The sequence below is a fragment of the Erythrolamprus reginae genome, chromosome 2 (genome assembly GCF_031021105.1).
Source record: "Erythrolamprus reginae isolate rEryReg1 chromosome 2, rEryReg1.hap1, whole genome shotgun sequence".
Taxonomy (NCBI): Eukaryota; Metazoa; Chordata; class Lepidosauria; order Squamata; family Dipsadidae; genus Erythrolamprus; species Erythrolamprus reginae.
Window position 1 is genome coordinate 336,020,802 of NC_091951.1, and position 19,892 is coordinate 336,040,693.

At 42.4% G+C, this 19,892-nt stretch overlaps 1 protein-coding gene across 1 annotated transcript in view; it reads left to right on the forward strand.

The window, feature by feature from the left end:
- The first annotated feature begins 5,382 nt into the window (after positions 1-5,382).
- The window catches only part of ALPK2 (alpha kinase 2), a 91,723-nt gene continuing 77,213 nt past the window's right edge, over positions 5,383-19,892 (forward strand). The window contains exon 1 of the mRNA XM_070743509.1: positions 5,383-6,768. Within this exon, the coding sequence (XP_070599610.1) occupies positions 5,464-6,768 (1,305 nt within the window). The 5' untranslated portion in view covers positions 5,383-5,463. The remainder of the gene's footprint in view (positions 6,769-19,892) is intronic.

Genomic DNA, 19,892 nt, shown 5'->3' on the forward strand with positions numbered 1-19,892 from the left:
GAGCATCCCCGCACAAGATTTGGCTTTCTGCACATGCAAAGATGCCTAATCTCACGTGGGAACACTTGCCCGCCTGCCAGTCACCCGGAGCTGCATGCACAGCTCCATTTTCACTACTGGTGTGATGGCGCCAAGCACACCAGTAGGAACCCAATACTGTACAGTGGTACCTCTACCTAAGAATGCCCCTACTTATTAACTTTTCTAGATAAGAACTGGATGTTCAAGATTTTTTTGCCTCTTCTCAAGAACCTTTTTCCACTTACAAATCTGAGCCTCCGAAACTGTAACCGGAAAAGGCAGGGAGAAGCCTCCGTGGGGCCTCTCCAGGAATCTCCTGGGAGGAAACAGGGCCGGAAAAGGCAGGGAGAAGCCTCCGTGGGGCCTCTCCAGGAATCTCCTGGGAGGAAACAGGGCCGGAAAAGGCAGGGAGAAGCCTCCGTGGGGCCTCTCTAGTTGCAATTCTTAGGGCTAGGATTTGGTGTTTTCCCCCTTTAAACCCTGTTTCCCCATCTATCTCCTCCTATAGGGATCCACCCACAATGTTCCAAGGATTGAGTATTTTGTCATCAAAGTACTTTAGAAAATTGCAAAGTATTAACACAGAAGTAAGAAAACTGGGGAAACCCCACACAGTAAGACTGATAGAGGACACACCCATCGTTTTTAAATGGATGACCTGTTTTCTATTATGTTCTATATATAGCATAGTGTAGTATACCTACAGTAGAGTGTTCCACCTTGCTTTCTATTGCTTTCAATGGGGATTTCCTCTCTTAAGTTCCAGAACCATGAGTGCCCCACCCTGTAAAATCGGAAACAACTCATCTAGAATTAGGAACAGCATCCAAATTAGTGTCAAGTTCAATTCCATTGAAGGCAGTATTAGGGTTGTGTTTGACGTTAGAGGGCCGAAGCGGGTGTGGTGTGGTTGGGGCTGAGACATGGGACTCATGTCAGGGGCACCTATGGTGACCAAGTGCTAAGGCAGGACTTTCCTGAGACCCTCCCTCAGTCTTCCTTCCTTCCTTCCTTCCTTCCTTCCTTCCTTCCTTCCTTCCTTATTTACTTACTTACTTACTTACTTACTTACTTACTTACTTACTTACTTACTTACTTACTTACTTACTGATTGATTGGATTTATATGCAGCCTCTCTCCGTGGACTCGGGGAGGCTTACAACATTTTAGTAAAAATTCAATAAACAAAACATTTCTAGGCCAATTAATAGAATAATTAATTTAAAATTTTCATTAAAACTAAACATTTAAAATCAAAGAAACACATACCTACTGTCACACCAAATACATTCACTGGGCAAAGGCTGGAGTCTAAGAACCCCAAGCCTGGCGACATAAATGTGTTTTCAAATTATAATCTCCCTTCCTTCCTTCCTTCCTTCCTTCCTTCCTTCCTTCCTTCCTTCCTTCCTTCCTTCCTTCCTTCCTTCCTTCCTCCCTCCCTCCCTCCCTCCCTTCTTTTTTCTTCCCTCTTCATTCTAATTTCTTCTTCCTTCTTTAGTTTTTCCTTCTTTGTTTTCTTCCCATCTTTGTCTTTCCTCTTTCTCTTTCTCCATTCCTTTCCCTTCTTGCATACTCAGATACAAAAGGGAAAATATTTCTCCTTTTGTTTTGTTTTTAGTTTGTTTTGATAGACCTCTGCCAGTGAAAACGGAGCGGCAGAGGGCAGTAAAGGGCTGCTCTTCTTACCTTCCACCGGAGCTCCCTTGCAGGCCATTGCGGTTGCACGTGTGGCCATTGGTTGCATGTGCGCCCGTCGGGCTGAGATTTGGCTTCTGCATGCATGGGTGCTGCCCAGCTGATTTTTGGCCTCCCAGCATAGTTCCCTCTAAGCTGAGCAGTGAGCAATCGCTCACTTAAAAATCATCATCAACTCAGAGTTTTCCAAACCTGCCCAGAAGCCGAGGGAAAGAGTGAGAGGGAAGGAGAGAGAGAGGAAGAGAGGAAGAGAGAGAAACAGATAGAAAAAAGAGAGGAAGGAAAAGAAAAAGAAAAAGAATGGGAGTAAGGAAGAGAGAAAGAAAATCAAAATCTAGTTTGAAACTAGCTCAACTATTTAAGTGGCATTTTGATATTGATAGAGTTGCCCTATTATGAGCTCACTGTTATAGATACACAGTACAGTATTTTATTTTGAAATTCTCTTAAGCAAAACAGGGTGGGTTTTTTATTTGTTTGTTTGTTTGTTTGTTTGTTTTATTTATTTATTTATTTATTTATTTATTTATTATTTCTGTGCCGCCCAGTCCCGAAGGGACTGCCGCTCAGACACTATACTTTTCCGCCCACCCACCCCTAAAATTAGAGGGAACACTGCCTTCCAGAGGGTGTGGGGAGATCAGTTTTGCCCTTCCCAGGCTTCAGGAAAGCCTCTGGGGCTGTGGATGGTAAAAAAACAGACCCAATAGACCAGTGGTGAGATTCAAATATTTTTAAGATTTAAGATTTAATTGGATTTGTATGCCGCCCCTCTCCGAGGACTCGGGGCGGCTCACAGCATGGACAGAAAAACAAGAAACAGTCATAACAATCCAATTAATAATGCATTAAAAAGCAATCTTTAAAATTCTAATTTAAAAACTATCAATATTTTTACTGCCAGTTGTGTGGGTGTGGCTTAGTGGGCATGGTGTGGCTTGGTGGGCGTGGCAGGAGAAGGATATTGCAAAATCCCCATTTCCTCCTGATCAGCTGGGACTCAGGAAGCAGAGGATAGATGGGGGCGGGTCCAGACAGAGTGATATTTCCTGGTTCTCTGAACTACTCAAAATTTCTGCTAACGATTCTCGGAATTACTCAAACAGTCCTCGGAGAGGAGTGGCATACAAATCAAATCAAATCAAATCAAATTAAATGATAAATAAATTAATTTGTTGCTCAGTTCTGGAGACCTCACCTACAAAAAGATATTGATAAAATTGAATGGGTCCAAAGACGGGCTACAAAAATGGTGGAAGTCTTAAGCATAAAACGTATCAGGAAAGACTTCATTAACTCAATCTGTATAGTCTGGAGGACAGAAGGGAAAGGGGGAGGGACATGATCAAAACATTTAAATATGTTAAAGGGTTAAATAAGATTCAGGAGGGAAGTGTTTTTAATAGGAAAGTGAACACAAGAACAAGGGGTCACAATCTGAGGTTAGTTGGGGGAAAGATCAGAAGCAACATGAGAAAATATTATTTTACTGAAAGAATAGTAGGTGCTTGGAACAAATGTCCAGCAGACATGGTTGGTAAATCCACAGTAACTGAATTTAAACATGCCTGGGATAAACATACTGTATATCCATCCTAAGATAAAATACAGGAAATAGTATAAGGGCAGACTAGATGGACCATGAGATCTTTTTCTGCCATCAATCTTCTATGTTTCTAATAAATAAATAAATACATTTCGCTAATGATTCTCTGAACTACTCAAACTTTCTACTACCGGTTCTCCAAACTATTCAAAATATCTGCTGTCGGTTCTCCAGAACTGGTCAGAACCTGCTGAAATCCATCTCTGGTTAGGTTTAGGGTTTGATATTGGACAAAACTGGCCTTCAGATAACAGCAGCAGGGCAATCATGGCAGTGGGGTGGGGGGGCATGTCTCTATCTACAATATCTGCTGCTTGTGAGTTGTCCAGAGACGTTTAGTCAGCTGCCCTATGAAATAAAATACTGGACTAAGCCTTTGGGAAGATCCACCAGGCCTGGTCTTAATGTTTATAACCACATGAAACCTCTGCAGGTAATCCTTGAGTCATCTCTGCTTTAAAGAACATCCTGCTTGCTTGATTCATTCTCCCTCCATTGGTATTCGATTTATGTCACAGATTAGATTCTAGACCTCAGAATACTGTTTTATATTAAACGGTTGAACTTTTGTCATTTGATAGTCAAAGATGCTTCTTATTTCTACTTGTTGCTTGTATCCTTAAGATTTTTATTCATATTGATTGTTTCCTCATTGCTTATTTGACTATGACAATCATTAAGTGTTGTACCTCATGATCCTTGACAAATGTATATTTTATTTTATGTACCCTGAGAGCATATACACCAAAGACAAATTCCTTGTGTGTCCAATCATACTTGGCCAATAACAAATTCTATTCTATTCTATTATATTCTATTCTATTCTATAAACATAGAAACATAGAAGACTGACGGCAGAAAAAGACTTCATGGTCCATCTAGTCTGCCCTTATACTATTTCCTGTATTTTATCTTACAATAGATATATGTTTATCCCAGGCATGTTTAAATTCAGTTACTGTGGATTTACCAACCACGTCTGCTGGAAGTTTGTTCCAAGGATCTACTACTCTTTCAGTAAAATAATATTTTCTCATGTTGCATCTGATCTTTCCCCCAACTATCCTCAGATTGTGCCCCCTTGTTCTTGTGTTCACTTTCCTATTAAAAACACTTCCCTCCTGAACCTTATTTAACCCTTTAACATATTTAAATGTTTCAATCATGTCCCCCCTTTTCCTTCTGTCCTCCAGACTATACAGATTGAGTTCATTAAGTCTTTCCTGATACGTTTTATGCTTAAGAGTTTCCACCATTCTTGTAGCCCGTCTTTGGACTCGTTCAATTTTGTCAATACTGTATCTTTTTGTAGGTGAGGTCTCCAGAACTGAACACAGTATTCCACCAGCCTCACCAGCGCTCTATATAAGGGGATCACAATCTCCCTCTTCCTGCTTGTTATACCTGTAGCTATGCAGCCAAGCATCCTACTTGCTTTTCCTACCGCCCGACCACACTGTTCTATTCACATTCTATCACATTCTATTCTACTCTACTCTACTCTACTCTACTCTACTCTACTCTACTCTACTCTACTCTATTCTATGGAAAACATCAGTCCTACATTAAAATATTCCTCTGTTAAATCATACTTTGTCAATAACAAATTCTATTTTATTCTATTCTATTCTACTCTACTCTACTCTATTCTATGGAAAACCTCAGTCCTACATTAAAGTATTCCTCTGTTAAATTAATGTATATTAAGTGTTTGATATTACTATTACATGGATGGAATTGGAGGGCCTATTAATCTAATAGTAAAGAATAACTTAATGTTGTATGTGTTTTAAAAACTAAAGGTGTGCAAATATCAAGTTGGTGTGTTTGGCTAGAAAAAATGGTTCTTCAGCTTTCTTAAACTGACTTCAAGAGAATTTGAAGAATATCAAATCTAGCTTGGCTATAGTCACCATATAGAAAACTGAAATAAAGGTGCACAAACGATAAAAGCATTATCTCTTACAAAATGCTTGTGACTAACCCATGGTTCTTCTAATTAAATTTCCCAGATCCAGAATCCGTTGGACTATGAATGAAGAAAATCATCGAAACAACCGTCTTCTGTAAACGTGACACTTTTCCTACAATAGAAAATCATTATTAAAAAACCCACTAATTTCTTGAAGGGGAAAAAAATGGAAATTAACCATGTACCCTCTCTGAAGAGAAATGACAATTTTATTCCGGGTGCAACCCAAAATGTCTCTGGTCTTTTTATTTATGATGGTGTCGAAGAATGTTGGAATTGTATTGAAGGCAAGGTAGATGGATTTGACAGCTCCCAAGTAGATTCCACGCTAGCAAGTCAGATTTCTGAGTGCACGGACAGCTGTTGCTTGAATGCTAAAGTCTTAACTGCTTGTCAAACCACCGAATATGCCAAGGCATGTGAAGTGGGTAGCCTCTGCAAAGTTGTAAAAAAGGACATGCTGTCTGGGAGTCCCACAAGGAACCCTATAGAAGATAAGTTCTACTTAGCAGACAATTCTTCTTTTACGGCGGATAATGGCATTGAGCCTCACCTGGATGGAAACTTCAATGAAGTCACTGAGGGCTTCCAGAATGATTTCCTTGTAGATACTGAATCTTCTGGTGTGACGACGGAGGAGATCCACGAGGACTGGGAAGCCAAGCTGAAGTTTCTGCTGGAAAGCGATGACGACGAGGATGAGATAATTCCAAGCACCGATTGTGATGGGTGTTCTTACTTCCTCATTGACATGCCTCGCCTGTTTGGAGTATCAGATAACACTATGCCTTTGGAGACCACCATTGGCTTCAGTAGACATCCGTCAAAGTCCAAAGAGGTAGCTGTCAGGAGCAACTTGACGGCGTACAGACCATCACATTTGCAAAGAGGAATGACTCTTACCGTTGGAACACAGCAGAGCATGAATCTTGGTATGAAAACCAAAGGAAAGCAGAAACAACCGGTGATCAAAAATAATTACTCCAAGACGGGAGAAGAAAATCATAGCAACAGTTGCTCAAGTTGTCCGGTCTCTGCTCTCAGATCGCAAGGCATCGGAAATGGAACTTCAGCAATGAAGTCGCCTTCACGACACTTAGGTGTTTCTTCAGGCAAACAAGATGCAGCCGAATGCAAAAACTTCTCAGGGGAAATCAAGTCTCAGCGAGTATTGCAGGTGGGAAAGAAAACTATGCGGGGGTATTCTTTAGAAGATCCTTTAAAGGCGCTACCCCCTAAATTGCTTGACAACTCCAAACTTCATAAAGTTCAGAGGGAAACAAATCACCTAGGTTCAGACATGTCGCTTCACGGACAAAGAGAGACCACCTTGGAGTTAGCCAATGTTGCAGACAAGGATGCTCCATTTCATGGCCAAGGAACTAAACAAAGAGACCGGTCAGTAGGCAAATGGATTACTACTGGTCTGTTAGAAGGAAGTCAAGCAGCAGAGGAAAATGCTATGGCGAAGGTAAGGAAATGTTTATTTCTGTAACCTCTCTTTGGGAAGATGCAACTCCAGGGACTTCAATGCACTTGATTCCAACATGTCCTGAAAGAATGCGAGCCATTCAAGCTGCTGATTGACAGCTACTGCTGTTGAGGAAATCTGGTTTTGAAAAATGGCCCAGATTAACCATAGCTGCCGTCCTAATTATAGAAAGAGGGCAGGCGTGGAAGAATCCTGATAATAGCAAGTGGTACTAAGGGGGACCAGTAGGCAGCTGGAAAGAGAAATCTGATATTGAATCTATTCAATGTCCTTTATTGAAGCGGTGGCTTTTTCCTTCTCAACTCCGGGCAGAATGAACTCCTTATTGCTTTGGAATTAGGAAGAGTTTAGAGAAAAGAGGCTTATTGTTTATTTATTGGATTTATATGCCGCCTCTCTCCAAGGACTCGGGGCGGCTTACAACATACAAAGGAACAATATAGCATCCTAAATCCAATTAGTTTGAATTAATTAATCTAAACCCTAAAACCATTTAAAAACCTCTCATTCCCATTCAATCAACTATCTTACAATACATTCTTTGGCCAGGGGGCTAGAGTCTAGTGTAGACCCGGGCAAGGGGCAGCCCGCGGGCGGCATCCGGCCCACCCACTGTCTGTGGCCCTCCCGCTGACTGTGACCGGTCCACGGAGGTCGGTGTCCACTCCAGTGTGAGGATGAAAGAGCTCATCGCATCTGCTGGGATTCCTCCGGTTCCTGCTTTCCTGATAAATTATGAGGAAAGCAGGAACCGGAGGAGTCCCAGCAGACGTGGTGAGCTCTTTCATCCTCGCACTGGAGCAGATCCCGACCTCATACCGAGAGGGGCCGAGCACAGAAACTATGCAAACACTCCAGCACAGTGACTGTGGTGCACCATGTTTATTTATTTATTTATTAAATTTGTATGCCGCCCCTGTCCGTAGACTCGGGGTGGCTCACAGCAGTAATAGAAAAACAATGTACAATACAAATCTAATAATTAAAACTAAAAAACCATGATTTAAAAAACATGCACACCACATACCATACATAAACAATACATGCCTGGTTTCCCATTCCTAAATTTTCATGGTCCTTTGAACAATCTTGAATGATTTAGCTAAGCTAAGGCATACTGGACTACTGATCTATCTTAGTATAAATAATGCACATAAAGGTATTGTTGCAATTTAAAAATGAAAGAAATAAGATAAATAGCAGCCAGGCCCAGCAATCATTTTCTACATGCATGTTGCATTACTATTATTATTTTTGCAAGCTCAGCAGACAAAAAACCTGGAAAATGTCCTCGTCAACTTCATTCATGGTGTTGTTTTTTTAATGCAGAGAGACAGAAAATAAAAGAGAAATTGTACAGAAGAGGAACAAGATAGTATTGGGAGTGGTGGTGGTAGTGAACAGCTTTCACCTTCTCTTGCCATCTGATGACACATATTCTTTCCATTTTTTCCCACTCTGTGAATATCACATTTGGACCAGCTACAGTGCCAAGTCTGTGTCAACTTAGCAAACTTGACTTTCTACATTCCTTGCTACTCTTTATTTTTTTAAGGTGATGGGGGAGTGTGAACAAGAGAATTAAGTTTGCCATGAAATTATAATTGCTCTGGAAAATTTTGACATTTGGATCTTGAGTACACTTTGTGTTGTGGCGATTGTACAAGAAAAGCTAACATAAAAGCACATTAGAAATCATTATTATTATACACAAGAATGTACAATAGCTACTGTTAGTTGTTTAGTTGGTGTTGACCTTCATTCGCATTGACTTCTTTCCAGTGAAGGGCTACCAAAGTTTTTACTACCACGCTGTGGGCATGGCTTTTCTTTCAACATATTTCAGTGCAAATTGGGTGCTCTGGGGGGAGCTCCGTTTTTGCTACCCCACTGCGTGTCCCCCCGCCGTCTGGGCAGCAGCCCACCCTTGCTTCTTTCCAAGAACCTAGGATGTCATAGTGTATATGTTAGGATGTCATGGTGTATAGTTAGTGTAGTATATGTGCAGATCCACAAAAATTATACCATATGCTACTAGGACTTCCTTTGCTAGTTTATACCATAATACAATGATACCTCTACTTACAAACTTAATTCGTTCCATGACCAGGTTTGTAAGTAGAAAAGTTCATAAGAACAGGCAATTTTTCCCATAGGAATCAATATAAAAGCGAATAATGCATGCAAATAAATTAGAAAAATCCAAACTTTAAGGTTTAAAAAAAAAAGGCGGGCGGACAAAGTGAAGGCTAACAGAGTGGAGATGGACAATGAGAAGAAGCAAGGAATGGAGGTCCTAACAAAGACTAACGCTGCCCAAATTGCCTCCAAAATCACCCCTCCAAAAGCTTCTTATGCTGCCCAAAATTGCTTCCAAAATCACCCCTCCAGATGCTTCCTACTCCACCCCAAACCGCTCCTAAAATCACCCCTCCAGATGCTTCCTATGCCACCCCAAACCGCTCCCAAAATCACCCCTCCAAAAGCTTCCTACGCCACCCCAAACCGCTCCCAAAATCACCCCTACAGATGCTGCCTATGCCACCCCAAATCACTCCCCAAATCACCCCTCCAAAAGCTTCCTATGCCACCCCAAATCGCTCACAAAGTCTTCCAAAATCACCTCTCCTTTCAAAATGCCTCGATTCTCCTTGCTGCCTTTCTTCAATCCATTTGCCTTCGTTAGGACCTTGATTTGGGGTGGCGTAGGAAGCTTTTGGAGGGGTGATTTTGGGAGCGATTTGGGGTGGTGTAGGAAGCTTTTGGAGGGGTGATTTTGGGAGCGATTTGGGGAGAGCTCCTCTGATGTGCGCCGTTTTGGCCGCTGTCCGCAGCGGCGGCAACAGCCGAGAGAGAAGCGAGGGTTTGTAAGTAGAAAATGGTTCACAAGTAGAGGCAAAAATATCTTGAACACACAGTTCGTATCTTGAAAATTTCATAGGTAGAGGCGTTTGTAAGTAGAGGTACCACTTAATTCTATGTATATATGCCATATATGTACATACATATGGCAGAAACACAGGCACACAAAAATATACATTATCTACTATAAACTGTACACACACACATGCACTTACAGTTCTTCTAAAGTTATACACATTCAACCTCATTTATGCAATAGGAAAAACATACCTAGAGCCCAGAAGGGAAAATTAAAAAAATCACAATTTTTCTACCGGTTCTGTGTACCTGACCAATTTTTCTCTACCAATTCTGTGTACCAGACTGTACCCTTAGGAGCCCATCACTGATTGACAAACAACCTCTGTCCAAACATTGGCCAGACAACTCTCACTCTGTAAAAGACCTTGGAATGCTCATATCAAATGACCTAAGTGCCAAAGCCCATTGCAACTACATTCCCAAAAAGATCTCAAGAGTTGTTAATCTAATACCACGTAGCTTCTGCTCCGGTAATCTCACACTACTAACCAGGGCATACAAAACTTTCGCCAGACCAATACTTCACTACAGCTCATCTGTCTGGGACCCACACCACATTTCGGACATAAACACTCTAGAAAATATCCAGAGATACTTTACTAGAAGAGCCCTCTACTCCTCCACTTGCAACAGAATACTCTACGCAGCTAGACTTACAATCCTAGGTTTAGAAAGCTTAGAACTACATCACCTTAAACATGACTTAAGCATAGCCCATAAAATCATCTGCTACAATGTCCCTCCTGTCAATGACTACTTCAGCTTCAACCACAACACACCAGCACCGCTCCAACTTGACTGCAGGAAATGCGAGTAACCATATTAGTAACTGAGTAGTTAATGCATGGAACTCACTACCTGATTCTGTAGTATCATCACCTACCCCCCCAAAACTTTACCCTTAGACTATCCACTGTTGACCTCACCTGATTCCTAAGAGGTCAGTAAGGGGCGTGCATAAATGCACCAGCGTGCCTTCCATCCCTTGTCCTTACGTTTCTCACTTATTAGTATCATGTATATAAACATTGTTATATCTTTGTATACTACCAATATGTATTTGACAAAACAAACAAACAAACAAACAAACAAATAAATAAATATAAAAAATGTGGGGGCAAACTCTTGAACTGATACAATGGAAGGGAACTATGAGAACATTATGGCACATAAAGAACCCGCTTGGTTGTTTTCTTCATCTCCTGCCTTGAAACTCTGCCCGTTCACAGATTGCATCAACCCTTCACCGACACCACTGACCTTTGGGCAAGCTGAAGAAATGTCAATTTGTCATGGTAGGCCTGTCAGCAAAATGACTCTGAAACGGGTGACGTGGGAGGGCTTGTATGCTTCCTACTCACTCTCTGAGCAATGGAAATATGTTGTGATCCTGAAGCTTGATGCTTTCAAAATGACTATCCAATGATCTGGCTTCTGGGACCCATGAGCAACTGATGTCCTTTTAAATAGTCCCAAACATTTCTGTTTTTAGAAATAGAGGGATAAAGTTGGGCATTGGAAACTTTATTTCATATTTCTGGAATTTCCTTTTTAATTTTTTCCCATCATCTTTACAAAAGCATCCATATCTATATCATAGTATCAAAACATACATAATTATACATTTCTTGTCCAAAATGCCATAAACAAATATCCCAAGTTTACACCTTTTGTACTTTTCTCTCCCGTCTGTTTTCCTTCTATATTTCATACTACTGGATCTTTAATGTAGGAGAGGAGCAGCATACAAATCCAATAAATAAATAAATAAATAAATAAATAAAAATAAATAAATAATAAATTAAAATGGTCAATGTAGGATTAACAATAGTTGACAACAAATACAATGTTGTTATTTAAGCATGTGCTTAAATCTGGAGAGCTGCAGAAAGTGACAGTATCTGGTTGATCTTATCTATGTTCAAAAGTGAAACCTGGGTCATACTGGATGGGAGACCACCAGGAAATGCCAGTGATGTAGGCTAGGTTGGGAATAGAAGTAGGTAACAGAAATCACTTCTGGGAAGCTAACCTTTTTGTCAGCAGGGCTCAGCCTGAAAATTTTCACCCATACTCAGAGGTGGGATTCAGCAGATTCTGACTAGTGATGGGCGAACCGAACCCGCAGAATTCGGGTCCGTACCGAATTTTGTGATGTTTGATATGCTGAACCCAAACCCAATTTTTTTTTAAACTTCGGGCAAAGTTCGGGGTCGCGTTTGGCGTTCGGAGCCTTGACGTCACCGGCAGGTTGCTAAGGACGCCAAGGTGATTACTTCCTGGATTCCATGGAATCCAGGAAGTGACCACCTTGGCGTCCTTAGCAACCTGCTGATGACGTCAAGGCTCCGCCCCCGGAATCTCTTCATGGGAGGGATTCCCCAGCTCCTTCAAAGGGAGGTCTTCACGTAAAAATAAACAGTTATTTTTACGAAAAAGGACGCCGCAGCGGCGCTGCAAGCAAAGGGCGGTCCTTTCATGTAAAAATAAACATGTTTATATTTACATGAAAGGACCGCCCTTTGCTTGTAGCGCCGCTGCGGTGTCCTTTCTCGTAAAAATAACAATGTTTATTTTTACATGAAAGGACCGTCCTATGCTTGCAGCGCCGCTGCGGCATCCTTTTTTGTAAAAATAACAATTTGCAGTGCCTCATTGTAAAGCTGCAAATGCAGTGCAGTCAGGTGGTAGGGATAGCAAGTAGAATGCTTGGCTGCATAGCTAGAGGTATAACAAGCAGGAAGAGGATGATTGTGATCCCGCTGTATAAAGTGCTGGTGAGACCACATTTGGAATACTGTGTTCAGTTCTGGAGACCTCACCTTGTTGTGATTCCGTCTGAGGCCCCTCAGGGAACGGCTGATCCTCTGCCGGCTTCCTGCTCAGAAGGGGAGGATGAGGAACAGGAGGTTCAGGCAGACGGGGAGGAGGAATCTCAGGCTGAGGGAGAGAGAGGACAGCCAGAGTCCCCCCAGAGGGAGTCCTCCCCAGCAAGCAGCCTGGATTCCTTAGATGAAAATGCACAAGCAATAATCGATCTCCGGCAGAGAAGAGCAACACAACGAAGGGGACAATTAGCCAGGTACTTTCAGCACTAAAGAGGCAACAGCTGGGTTTGGGTGTGGTGCTCTCTGGAAAGGCTGAAAAGGCAGACCCACCCTTCCTGGCTTGTGGAGTATTATCTTTGGGAGTCCTGGGACCTGGCTGTGATCTTTGGCGTCTTGGAATTCTGGTTTGTGACTTTGAATACTGAAACCTTGGGGGGGAAAGGTGTGGGTCTTATTCTCTACAGTGGTGGGTGTGCCAGCAAGAAGTCTGCTGTATTGTCTGGCCATCAGGACTCTGCTGTGAAGTCTCATAGCCTGCCTGTTGGGAAGAACAGGTTTTTCTCTGTGTTTATTTTTCAAACTATAAAGTGCTTTTGCTTTTACCAGCGTGTCTGGCTGCTTTTTCCAGTTGGTGTTGAAGTCTGGGGGCACCCAGACAGAACACACCTACAGCAAGATATTGATGAAATTGAACAGGTCCAAAGACGAGCTACAAAAATGGTGGAAGGTCTTAATCATAAAATTTATCAGGAAAGACTGAATGAACTCAATCTGTATAGTCTGGAGGACAGAAGGAAAAGGGGGGACATGATCGAAACATTTAAATATGTTAAAGGGTTAAAAAAGGTTCAGGAGGGAAGTGTTTTTAATATGAAAGTGAACACAAGAACAAGGGGGCACAATCTGAAGTTAGTTGGGGGAAAGATCAAAAGCAACATGAGAAAATATTATTTTACTGAAAGAGTAGTAGATGCTTGGAACAAACTTCCAGCAGACGTGGTTGGTAAATCCACAGTAACTGAATTTAAACATGCCTGGGATAAACCTATATCCATCCTAAGATAAAATACAGGAAATAGTATAAGGGCAGACTAGATGGACCATGAGGTCTTTTTCTGCCGTCAATCTTCTATGTTTCTAAATAGACAAACTATATAAAAAAACCTAAAACCAAACAGAAAACCACCAATGATCAATGTGGGTTTTTTTGTGTGTTTATTTATTTATTTATTATTTAGATTTGTATGCCGCCCCTCTCCGCCCCTTGCAAGCAGTTTCATCTTCCTTCTAGCTTGTTCTTTATATTTGTCTTGGGAACCATTCAAGGGGCTTTTCTTAAAAAGCAGATGTTGCTTCTACCATAGGAACAATTGATCAAAGAATCTGGAGATGATACTGTGATTGTCAGAATTACCTGCAAATTCATACTGTGAAATTTCCCTCTGGCAGCAATGCAAAAGAAAGAGAGGGTGGGTGGGAACGCCCTTTCCTCTGAACATGATCCAGTTAATAGTTGTTCATCTGAGTAATGCACGATGTGAAACTGCCTTTATACCCAGCCAGGCTTATCGTTATGTATCTCCAATGGGAGAACTGAAGGTTTAATTTGAACGGAATGGAATTTTAATTGGCCTTTTGATGGCCGTGTAATTTGATGTACCCTTGTAGTTATTTTAAAAATGGTTAGTGTTTTGGCACGAGCTATTTTCAGATCTGGACCAAGTCATTTGGTCATATGTATATAGCACGTGGTGAAAATAATCCCTCAGTGTTTCGGCTGATGTTATAGAACAGGGGTGTCCAACTCTATTTCATTGAGGGCCGCAACAGGGTTGTGCTTGACTTCGGGGGGGGGGGGTGGCCAGGATGCCTGTCACTTATGTCTGGGATGCCTGTGGCGGCCCGAATGTTCTGCCACTGAAATTTTATTTATTTTATTAATTGGATTTGTATACCGCCCCTCTCCGCCTCTATACTAAATTTAAAATATAGTATATTCTAATACATCATTAAAAGCTTAAAATGCTGTAAGTCATTTCTTATCTAATTTCTCATCAAAACATGTCTCTATGGAACTTTAAAACATAGAAACATAGAAGACTGACGGCAAAAAAAGACCTCATGATCCATCTAGTCTGCCCTTATACTATTTTCTGTATTTTATCTTAGGATGGATCTATGTTTATCCCAGGCCTGTTTAAATTCAGTTACTGCGGATTTATCAACCACGTTTGCTGGAGGTTTGTTCCAAGCATCTACTACTCTTTCAGTAAAATAATATTTTCTCATGTTGCATCTGATCTTTGTGTCCCCTTGTTCTTGTGTTCACTTTCCTATTAAAAACACTTCCCTCCTGGACCTTATTTAACCCTTTAACATATTTAAATGTTTCGATCATGTCCCCCCTTTTCCTTCTGTCCTCCAGACTGATGCTTAAGACCTTCCACCATCTTTGGACCCGTTCAATTTTGTCAATATCTTTTTGTAGGTGAGGTCTCCAGAACTGAACACAGTACAGTGATCCCTCGATCATCGCGAGGGTTCCGTTCCAGGACCCCTCGCGAAGATCGATTTTTCGCGAAGTAGCGGTGCGGAAGTAAAAACACCATCTGCGCGTGCGCAGATGGTGTTTTTGCTTCCACTGCCGGCCGCCCTTCGCCCGCCCACCCCGTTGCTCGCGCCTGGGGTGGCGCGTTGCTGGGGAAAGCGCGCGCGCTTGGGGACTCCCTAGGTCCGCTCCCCAGCTGGGGAGCGGACCTAGGGAGTCCCCAAGCGCGCGCGCTTTCCCCAGCAACGCGCGCGGGGTGGGGACTCCCTCCCCAGCTGGGGAGCGGACCTAGGGAGTCCCCAAGCGCGCGCGCATTCCGCAGCAACGCGCGCGGGGTGGGGACTCCCTCCCCAGCTGGGGAGCGGACCTAGGGAGTCCCCAAGCGCGCGCGCATTCCCCAGCAACGCGCGCGGGGTGGGGACTCCCTCCCCAGCTGGGGAGCGGACCTAGGGAGTCCCCAAGCGCGCGCGCTTTCCCCAGCAACGCGCGCGGGGTGGGGACTCCCTCCCCAGCTGGGGAGCGGACCTAGGGAGTCCCCAAGCGCGCGCGCATTCCGCAGCAACGCGCGCGGGGTGGGGACTCCCTCCCCAGCTGGGGAGCGGACCTAGGGAGTCCCCAAGCGCGCGCGCATTCCCCAGCAACGCGCGCGCGGTGGGGACTCCCTCCCCAGCTGGGGAGCGGACCTAGGGAGTCCCCAAGCGCGCGCGCTTTCCCCAGCAACGCGCGCGCGCTGGGAAGCAGAGTTAGGGTGTCCCCAGGCTCGCGCGCACCGCCCGCCCGCCCACGCTGTTGCTGGCTCCGCTTCCCAGCTGGGAGGCGGAGGTGGGGTTTCCCCGCGCGTGCCGCCCGCCCGCCCACGCCGTTGCTCGTGCCGATGCTGTCTTACCATGGCAAGAGGGGGAAGACCCAGGGAAGCCTCTGCCCGGCGGGGAAACTCCACCATCTACGCATGCGTGGAAGGGCACGCATGCGCAGATGGTGGAGTTTACTTCCGGGTTGAAAACTCGCGATATGGCGTTTCGCGAAACTCGAGATCGCGAAACTCGAGGGATCACTGTATTCCAAATGTGGTCTCACCAGCACTCTATATAGCGGGATCATAATCTCCCTCTTCCTGCTTGTTATACCTTTAGCTATGCAGCCAAGCATCCTACTTGCTTTCCCTACCGCCTGACTGCACTGTTCACCCATTTTGAGACTGTCAGAAATCCCTATCCCTAAATCCTTCTCTTCTGAAGTTTTTGCTAACACAGAACTGCCAATACAATACTCAGACTGAAGATTCCTTTTCTCCAAGTGCATTATTTTACATTTGGAAACATTAAACTGCAGTTTCCATTGCTTTTGTAAAGCTAAATCATTTACCATATTACAGACGCCTCCAGGAATATCAACCCTATTGCACACTTTAGAGTCATGGGCAAATAAGCAAACCTTCCCTACCAAACCTTCCCCTCTGTCACTCACAAACATATTAAAAAGAATAGGACCCAGAACAGACCCTTGTGGCACACCACTTGTAACCCGTCTCTGCTCAGAATACTCGCCATTAACAATAACTCTCTGATGTCTACCGATTAACACAGCTGGGGGATCAATAAGAGGAAAAGAGAAAAACAATTGACAGTAAATGATACATTAGTAAAATACTGTAAATAATATGTAGATTATATGTCAAATTAAATTATAAACTCGGATACTTGGATATAGTACCGCCCATGTATGAAATTGTAGTCTGAAATTGCCTCCGCATAAGATATTGACAAAATTGAACGGGTCCAAAGACGGGCTACAAGAATGGTGGAAGGTCTTAAGCATAAAACATATCAGGAAAGACTTAATGAACTCAATCTGTATAGTCTGGAGGACAGAAGGAAAAGGGGGGACATGATTGAAACATTTAAATATATTAAAGGGTTAAATAAGGTCCAGGAGGGAAGTGTTTTTAATAGGAAAGTGAACACAAGAACAAGGGGACACAATCTGAAGTTAGTTGGGGGATAGATCAAAAGCAACATGAGAAAATATTATTTTACTGAAAGAGTAGTAGATCCTTGGAACAAACTTCCAGCAGATGTGGTAGATAAATCCACAGTAACTGAATTTAAACATGCCTGGGATAAACATGTATCCATCCTAAGATAAAATACAGAAAATAGTATAAGGGCAGACTAGATGGACCATGAAGTCTTTTTCTGCCGTCAGACTTCTATGTTTCTATGTTTCTATATACTTTATAAATAAGAATTTATTTTGAGCATCAAAACCTTCTTCCACAATTTGGTTAGCTATTTTTCCATAGACCAAGATCAAAGGTATTTTCCAATAACAAGTGTATAAAACTTTGCAAGTTGTTGCAACACCAGTTGAGAATATTTTGAAGAAATGTATCACTTGGTGAAATTATGTATAAATATTTCGGGATGAAATGGGATTAGAATTTCAACATTTGTTGCATTCTATAAAAAATTATTTTCTATTATGTTTGTGCTTTGTAACTTTGCCACTACCTTAGGAAGAAGGATACAATCTGTTCATTACATATGCAGCATTAAAGGCGTTTTCAATATTTCCCCACTTCCTGTTTCCTCTTCTGATCTTACCTGTTACACCCAAAACCCAGCTCTCTTAAAGCAATCAAGTCACTTTCAATTTTATTTAACACGCAATTAATAAATGTTATACACAGGGCTCCTAGCAAAGTGTTGGCACTTTGCTGAGCAAACCTGAGCAAAAGTTGAGCCACATTTTGTATAACTTTAACCCAATGTACATTTAACGAATAAGACAAATGTGGACCAAGTATATATTACAGAATGACATTGCAATGTTTTTGATAAATTCATCTGAATGTCCTCATTACTTCTCCCTTCCTCTTATGCTAGACATACAGGTAATAGTACAGTCCGATAAACAATCCAGGTCATGCATGTAATAGTCAGAATAACAGTTCAAAGAATATCAAATTACAAAGTCTTCTTACCAATTGTTTTTGCCATGAACAGTAAACAGATACCAGGTTTAAACACAGTTTAGCTATAACAGAAAATAGAATGTCTAATAAAGCATATCAGAGAGAGAATATCAGAGAGCGAATATCCGATAGAGAATGCAGATCAGAGAGATAGAACCATGATCTCTAGCTCCCCCTTATGGCAGCTTGCAACACAATCAATCCATCAGAAATAGCATACAGTTAAAGCTATATACATTAACACGGTTAAACCTTCATACATACATTGTTGGTTTATATATTTCAACCCAACTGTTTGAGAGAGCCCTAACAGTTTTGCATGTTTGGGATTTGATTATGTGCTATCAAATAAGTGTCAATAACTAGAAATCACATAGAAACATCTTCCAGATGAACTGGTTCTCAACCAACCTGGTTCTTAAAGTCTGCCAATCGTTAATCTGTTGTAACTGAAATGGAGCGTCTCCACATTAATGTTGAAATTGCTGCATCCATTTTGCCCCCTTTTCCATCTTTCCCAGTACAATCGCTTTTTTTCAAAGGGGCTAGGTCTTTGTATAATGTATCAAAAATATAATATTTGAGCCTGTTCATTTATGCTTTGAATCAGAACCCTGAGTTGCTTTGTCTCATAAGCTTGGAAGTTCGGGTTTTGCTGCCAGTTTAATTTCATTAGGGCAATTAATATTTTTCCAGAGCAACTGTCAGATCTGAAAGGCTTCCTTATTAATGGCAAAAAAAAAATTTCCTTGTTATAAATGTCATCCTTTTATTGGCAGAATGGGGGGAGGCTGCTGGCAGTTGTTAAGAAAAGAATTCACAGGGGAGGCAGTTGCCTAGAAACCTTGGAGCGGATAAAAGCACAATTCCCAAGGTGAAATCAGAGGCACCAGACTGTGCAACAAAGAGGCAAAAGGCTGTACAGTAGATGAAAAGGATGGCCCAACAGTGCTTTTTCAAGGGGCAACGGGGTTTGAAGACATTTTGCTTCGCATCCAAGAAGCTTCTTCAGCTCTGGCTGGATGGTGGGGAATGGCAGGATTTATATTCCTTGCGGACAGTTGCTTCATTTGAATTCTTTTAGAACAGGGTGTCAAAATCAAGGCCCATAGAATGAATCCAGCCCATGGGATGCTTAAATCTGGCTCTCAGGGCCACCCTGAAAACAATGAAGGAGGCTCATGGTCCGTTTTTGCTGGCAGAGGGTTGCAGGAGGCCGTCTCAGCCGAAAACAGAACTCGGGAGCCCATTTTCGCTGGCAGAGTACTCGGGCCACCAAAAGTACCCCTGACATGAGTGATGTTGAGCTGGCACCGCCCACCCTGCTTCCCCCCCTCCCAAGGTCAAACACATCATCATAGCGAGATATATACATCTTTTGTATATTTACAATGAGTCAATTTTGGTTGGTCAGGCAAAAGTGATGAATTTTGTAAGTCATTTGTCTCCAGATGTCCAAGAACCTCAACACCTAGCATGTCTTTGTTGACTTGGGTGACGACCAACTTTGGATGGTTAACGAACTGCTGTAAGTCAAGGACTACATTTATCACCCAAGAATCTGCTACTAGGATCAAAGAGATACTAAAACGTCTAGATTCTAAGAATCTGAAACGGTTCTTGGATGTTCTGTTTTTAAATTATTATTATTATTATTATTATTATTATTATTATTATTATTATTATATTGATGGTCTTTGACTGTAATAAAGGTCTATTTATTTAACCCTGGTGTGTCCCTTAATAATATATAGTGTGACACCCAGGGGTGGGCTACTGCCTGGACAGGGGCGTGGACGCAGTGGGGTAG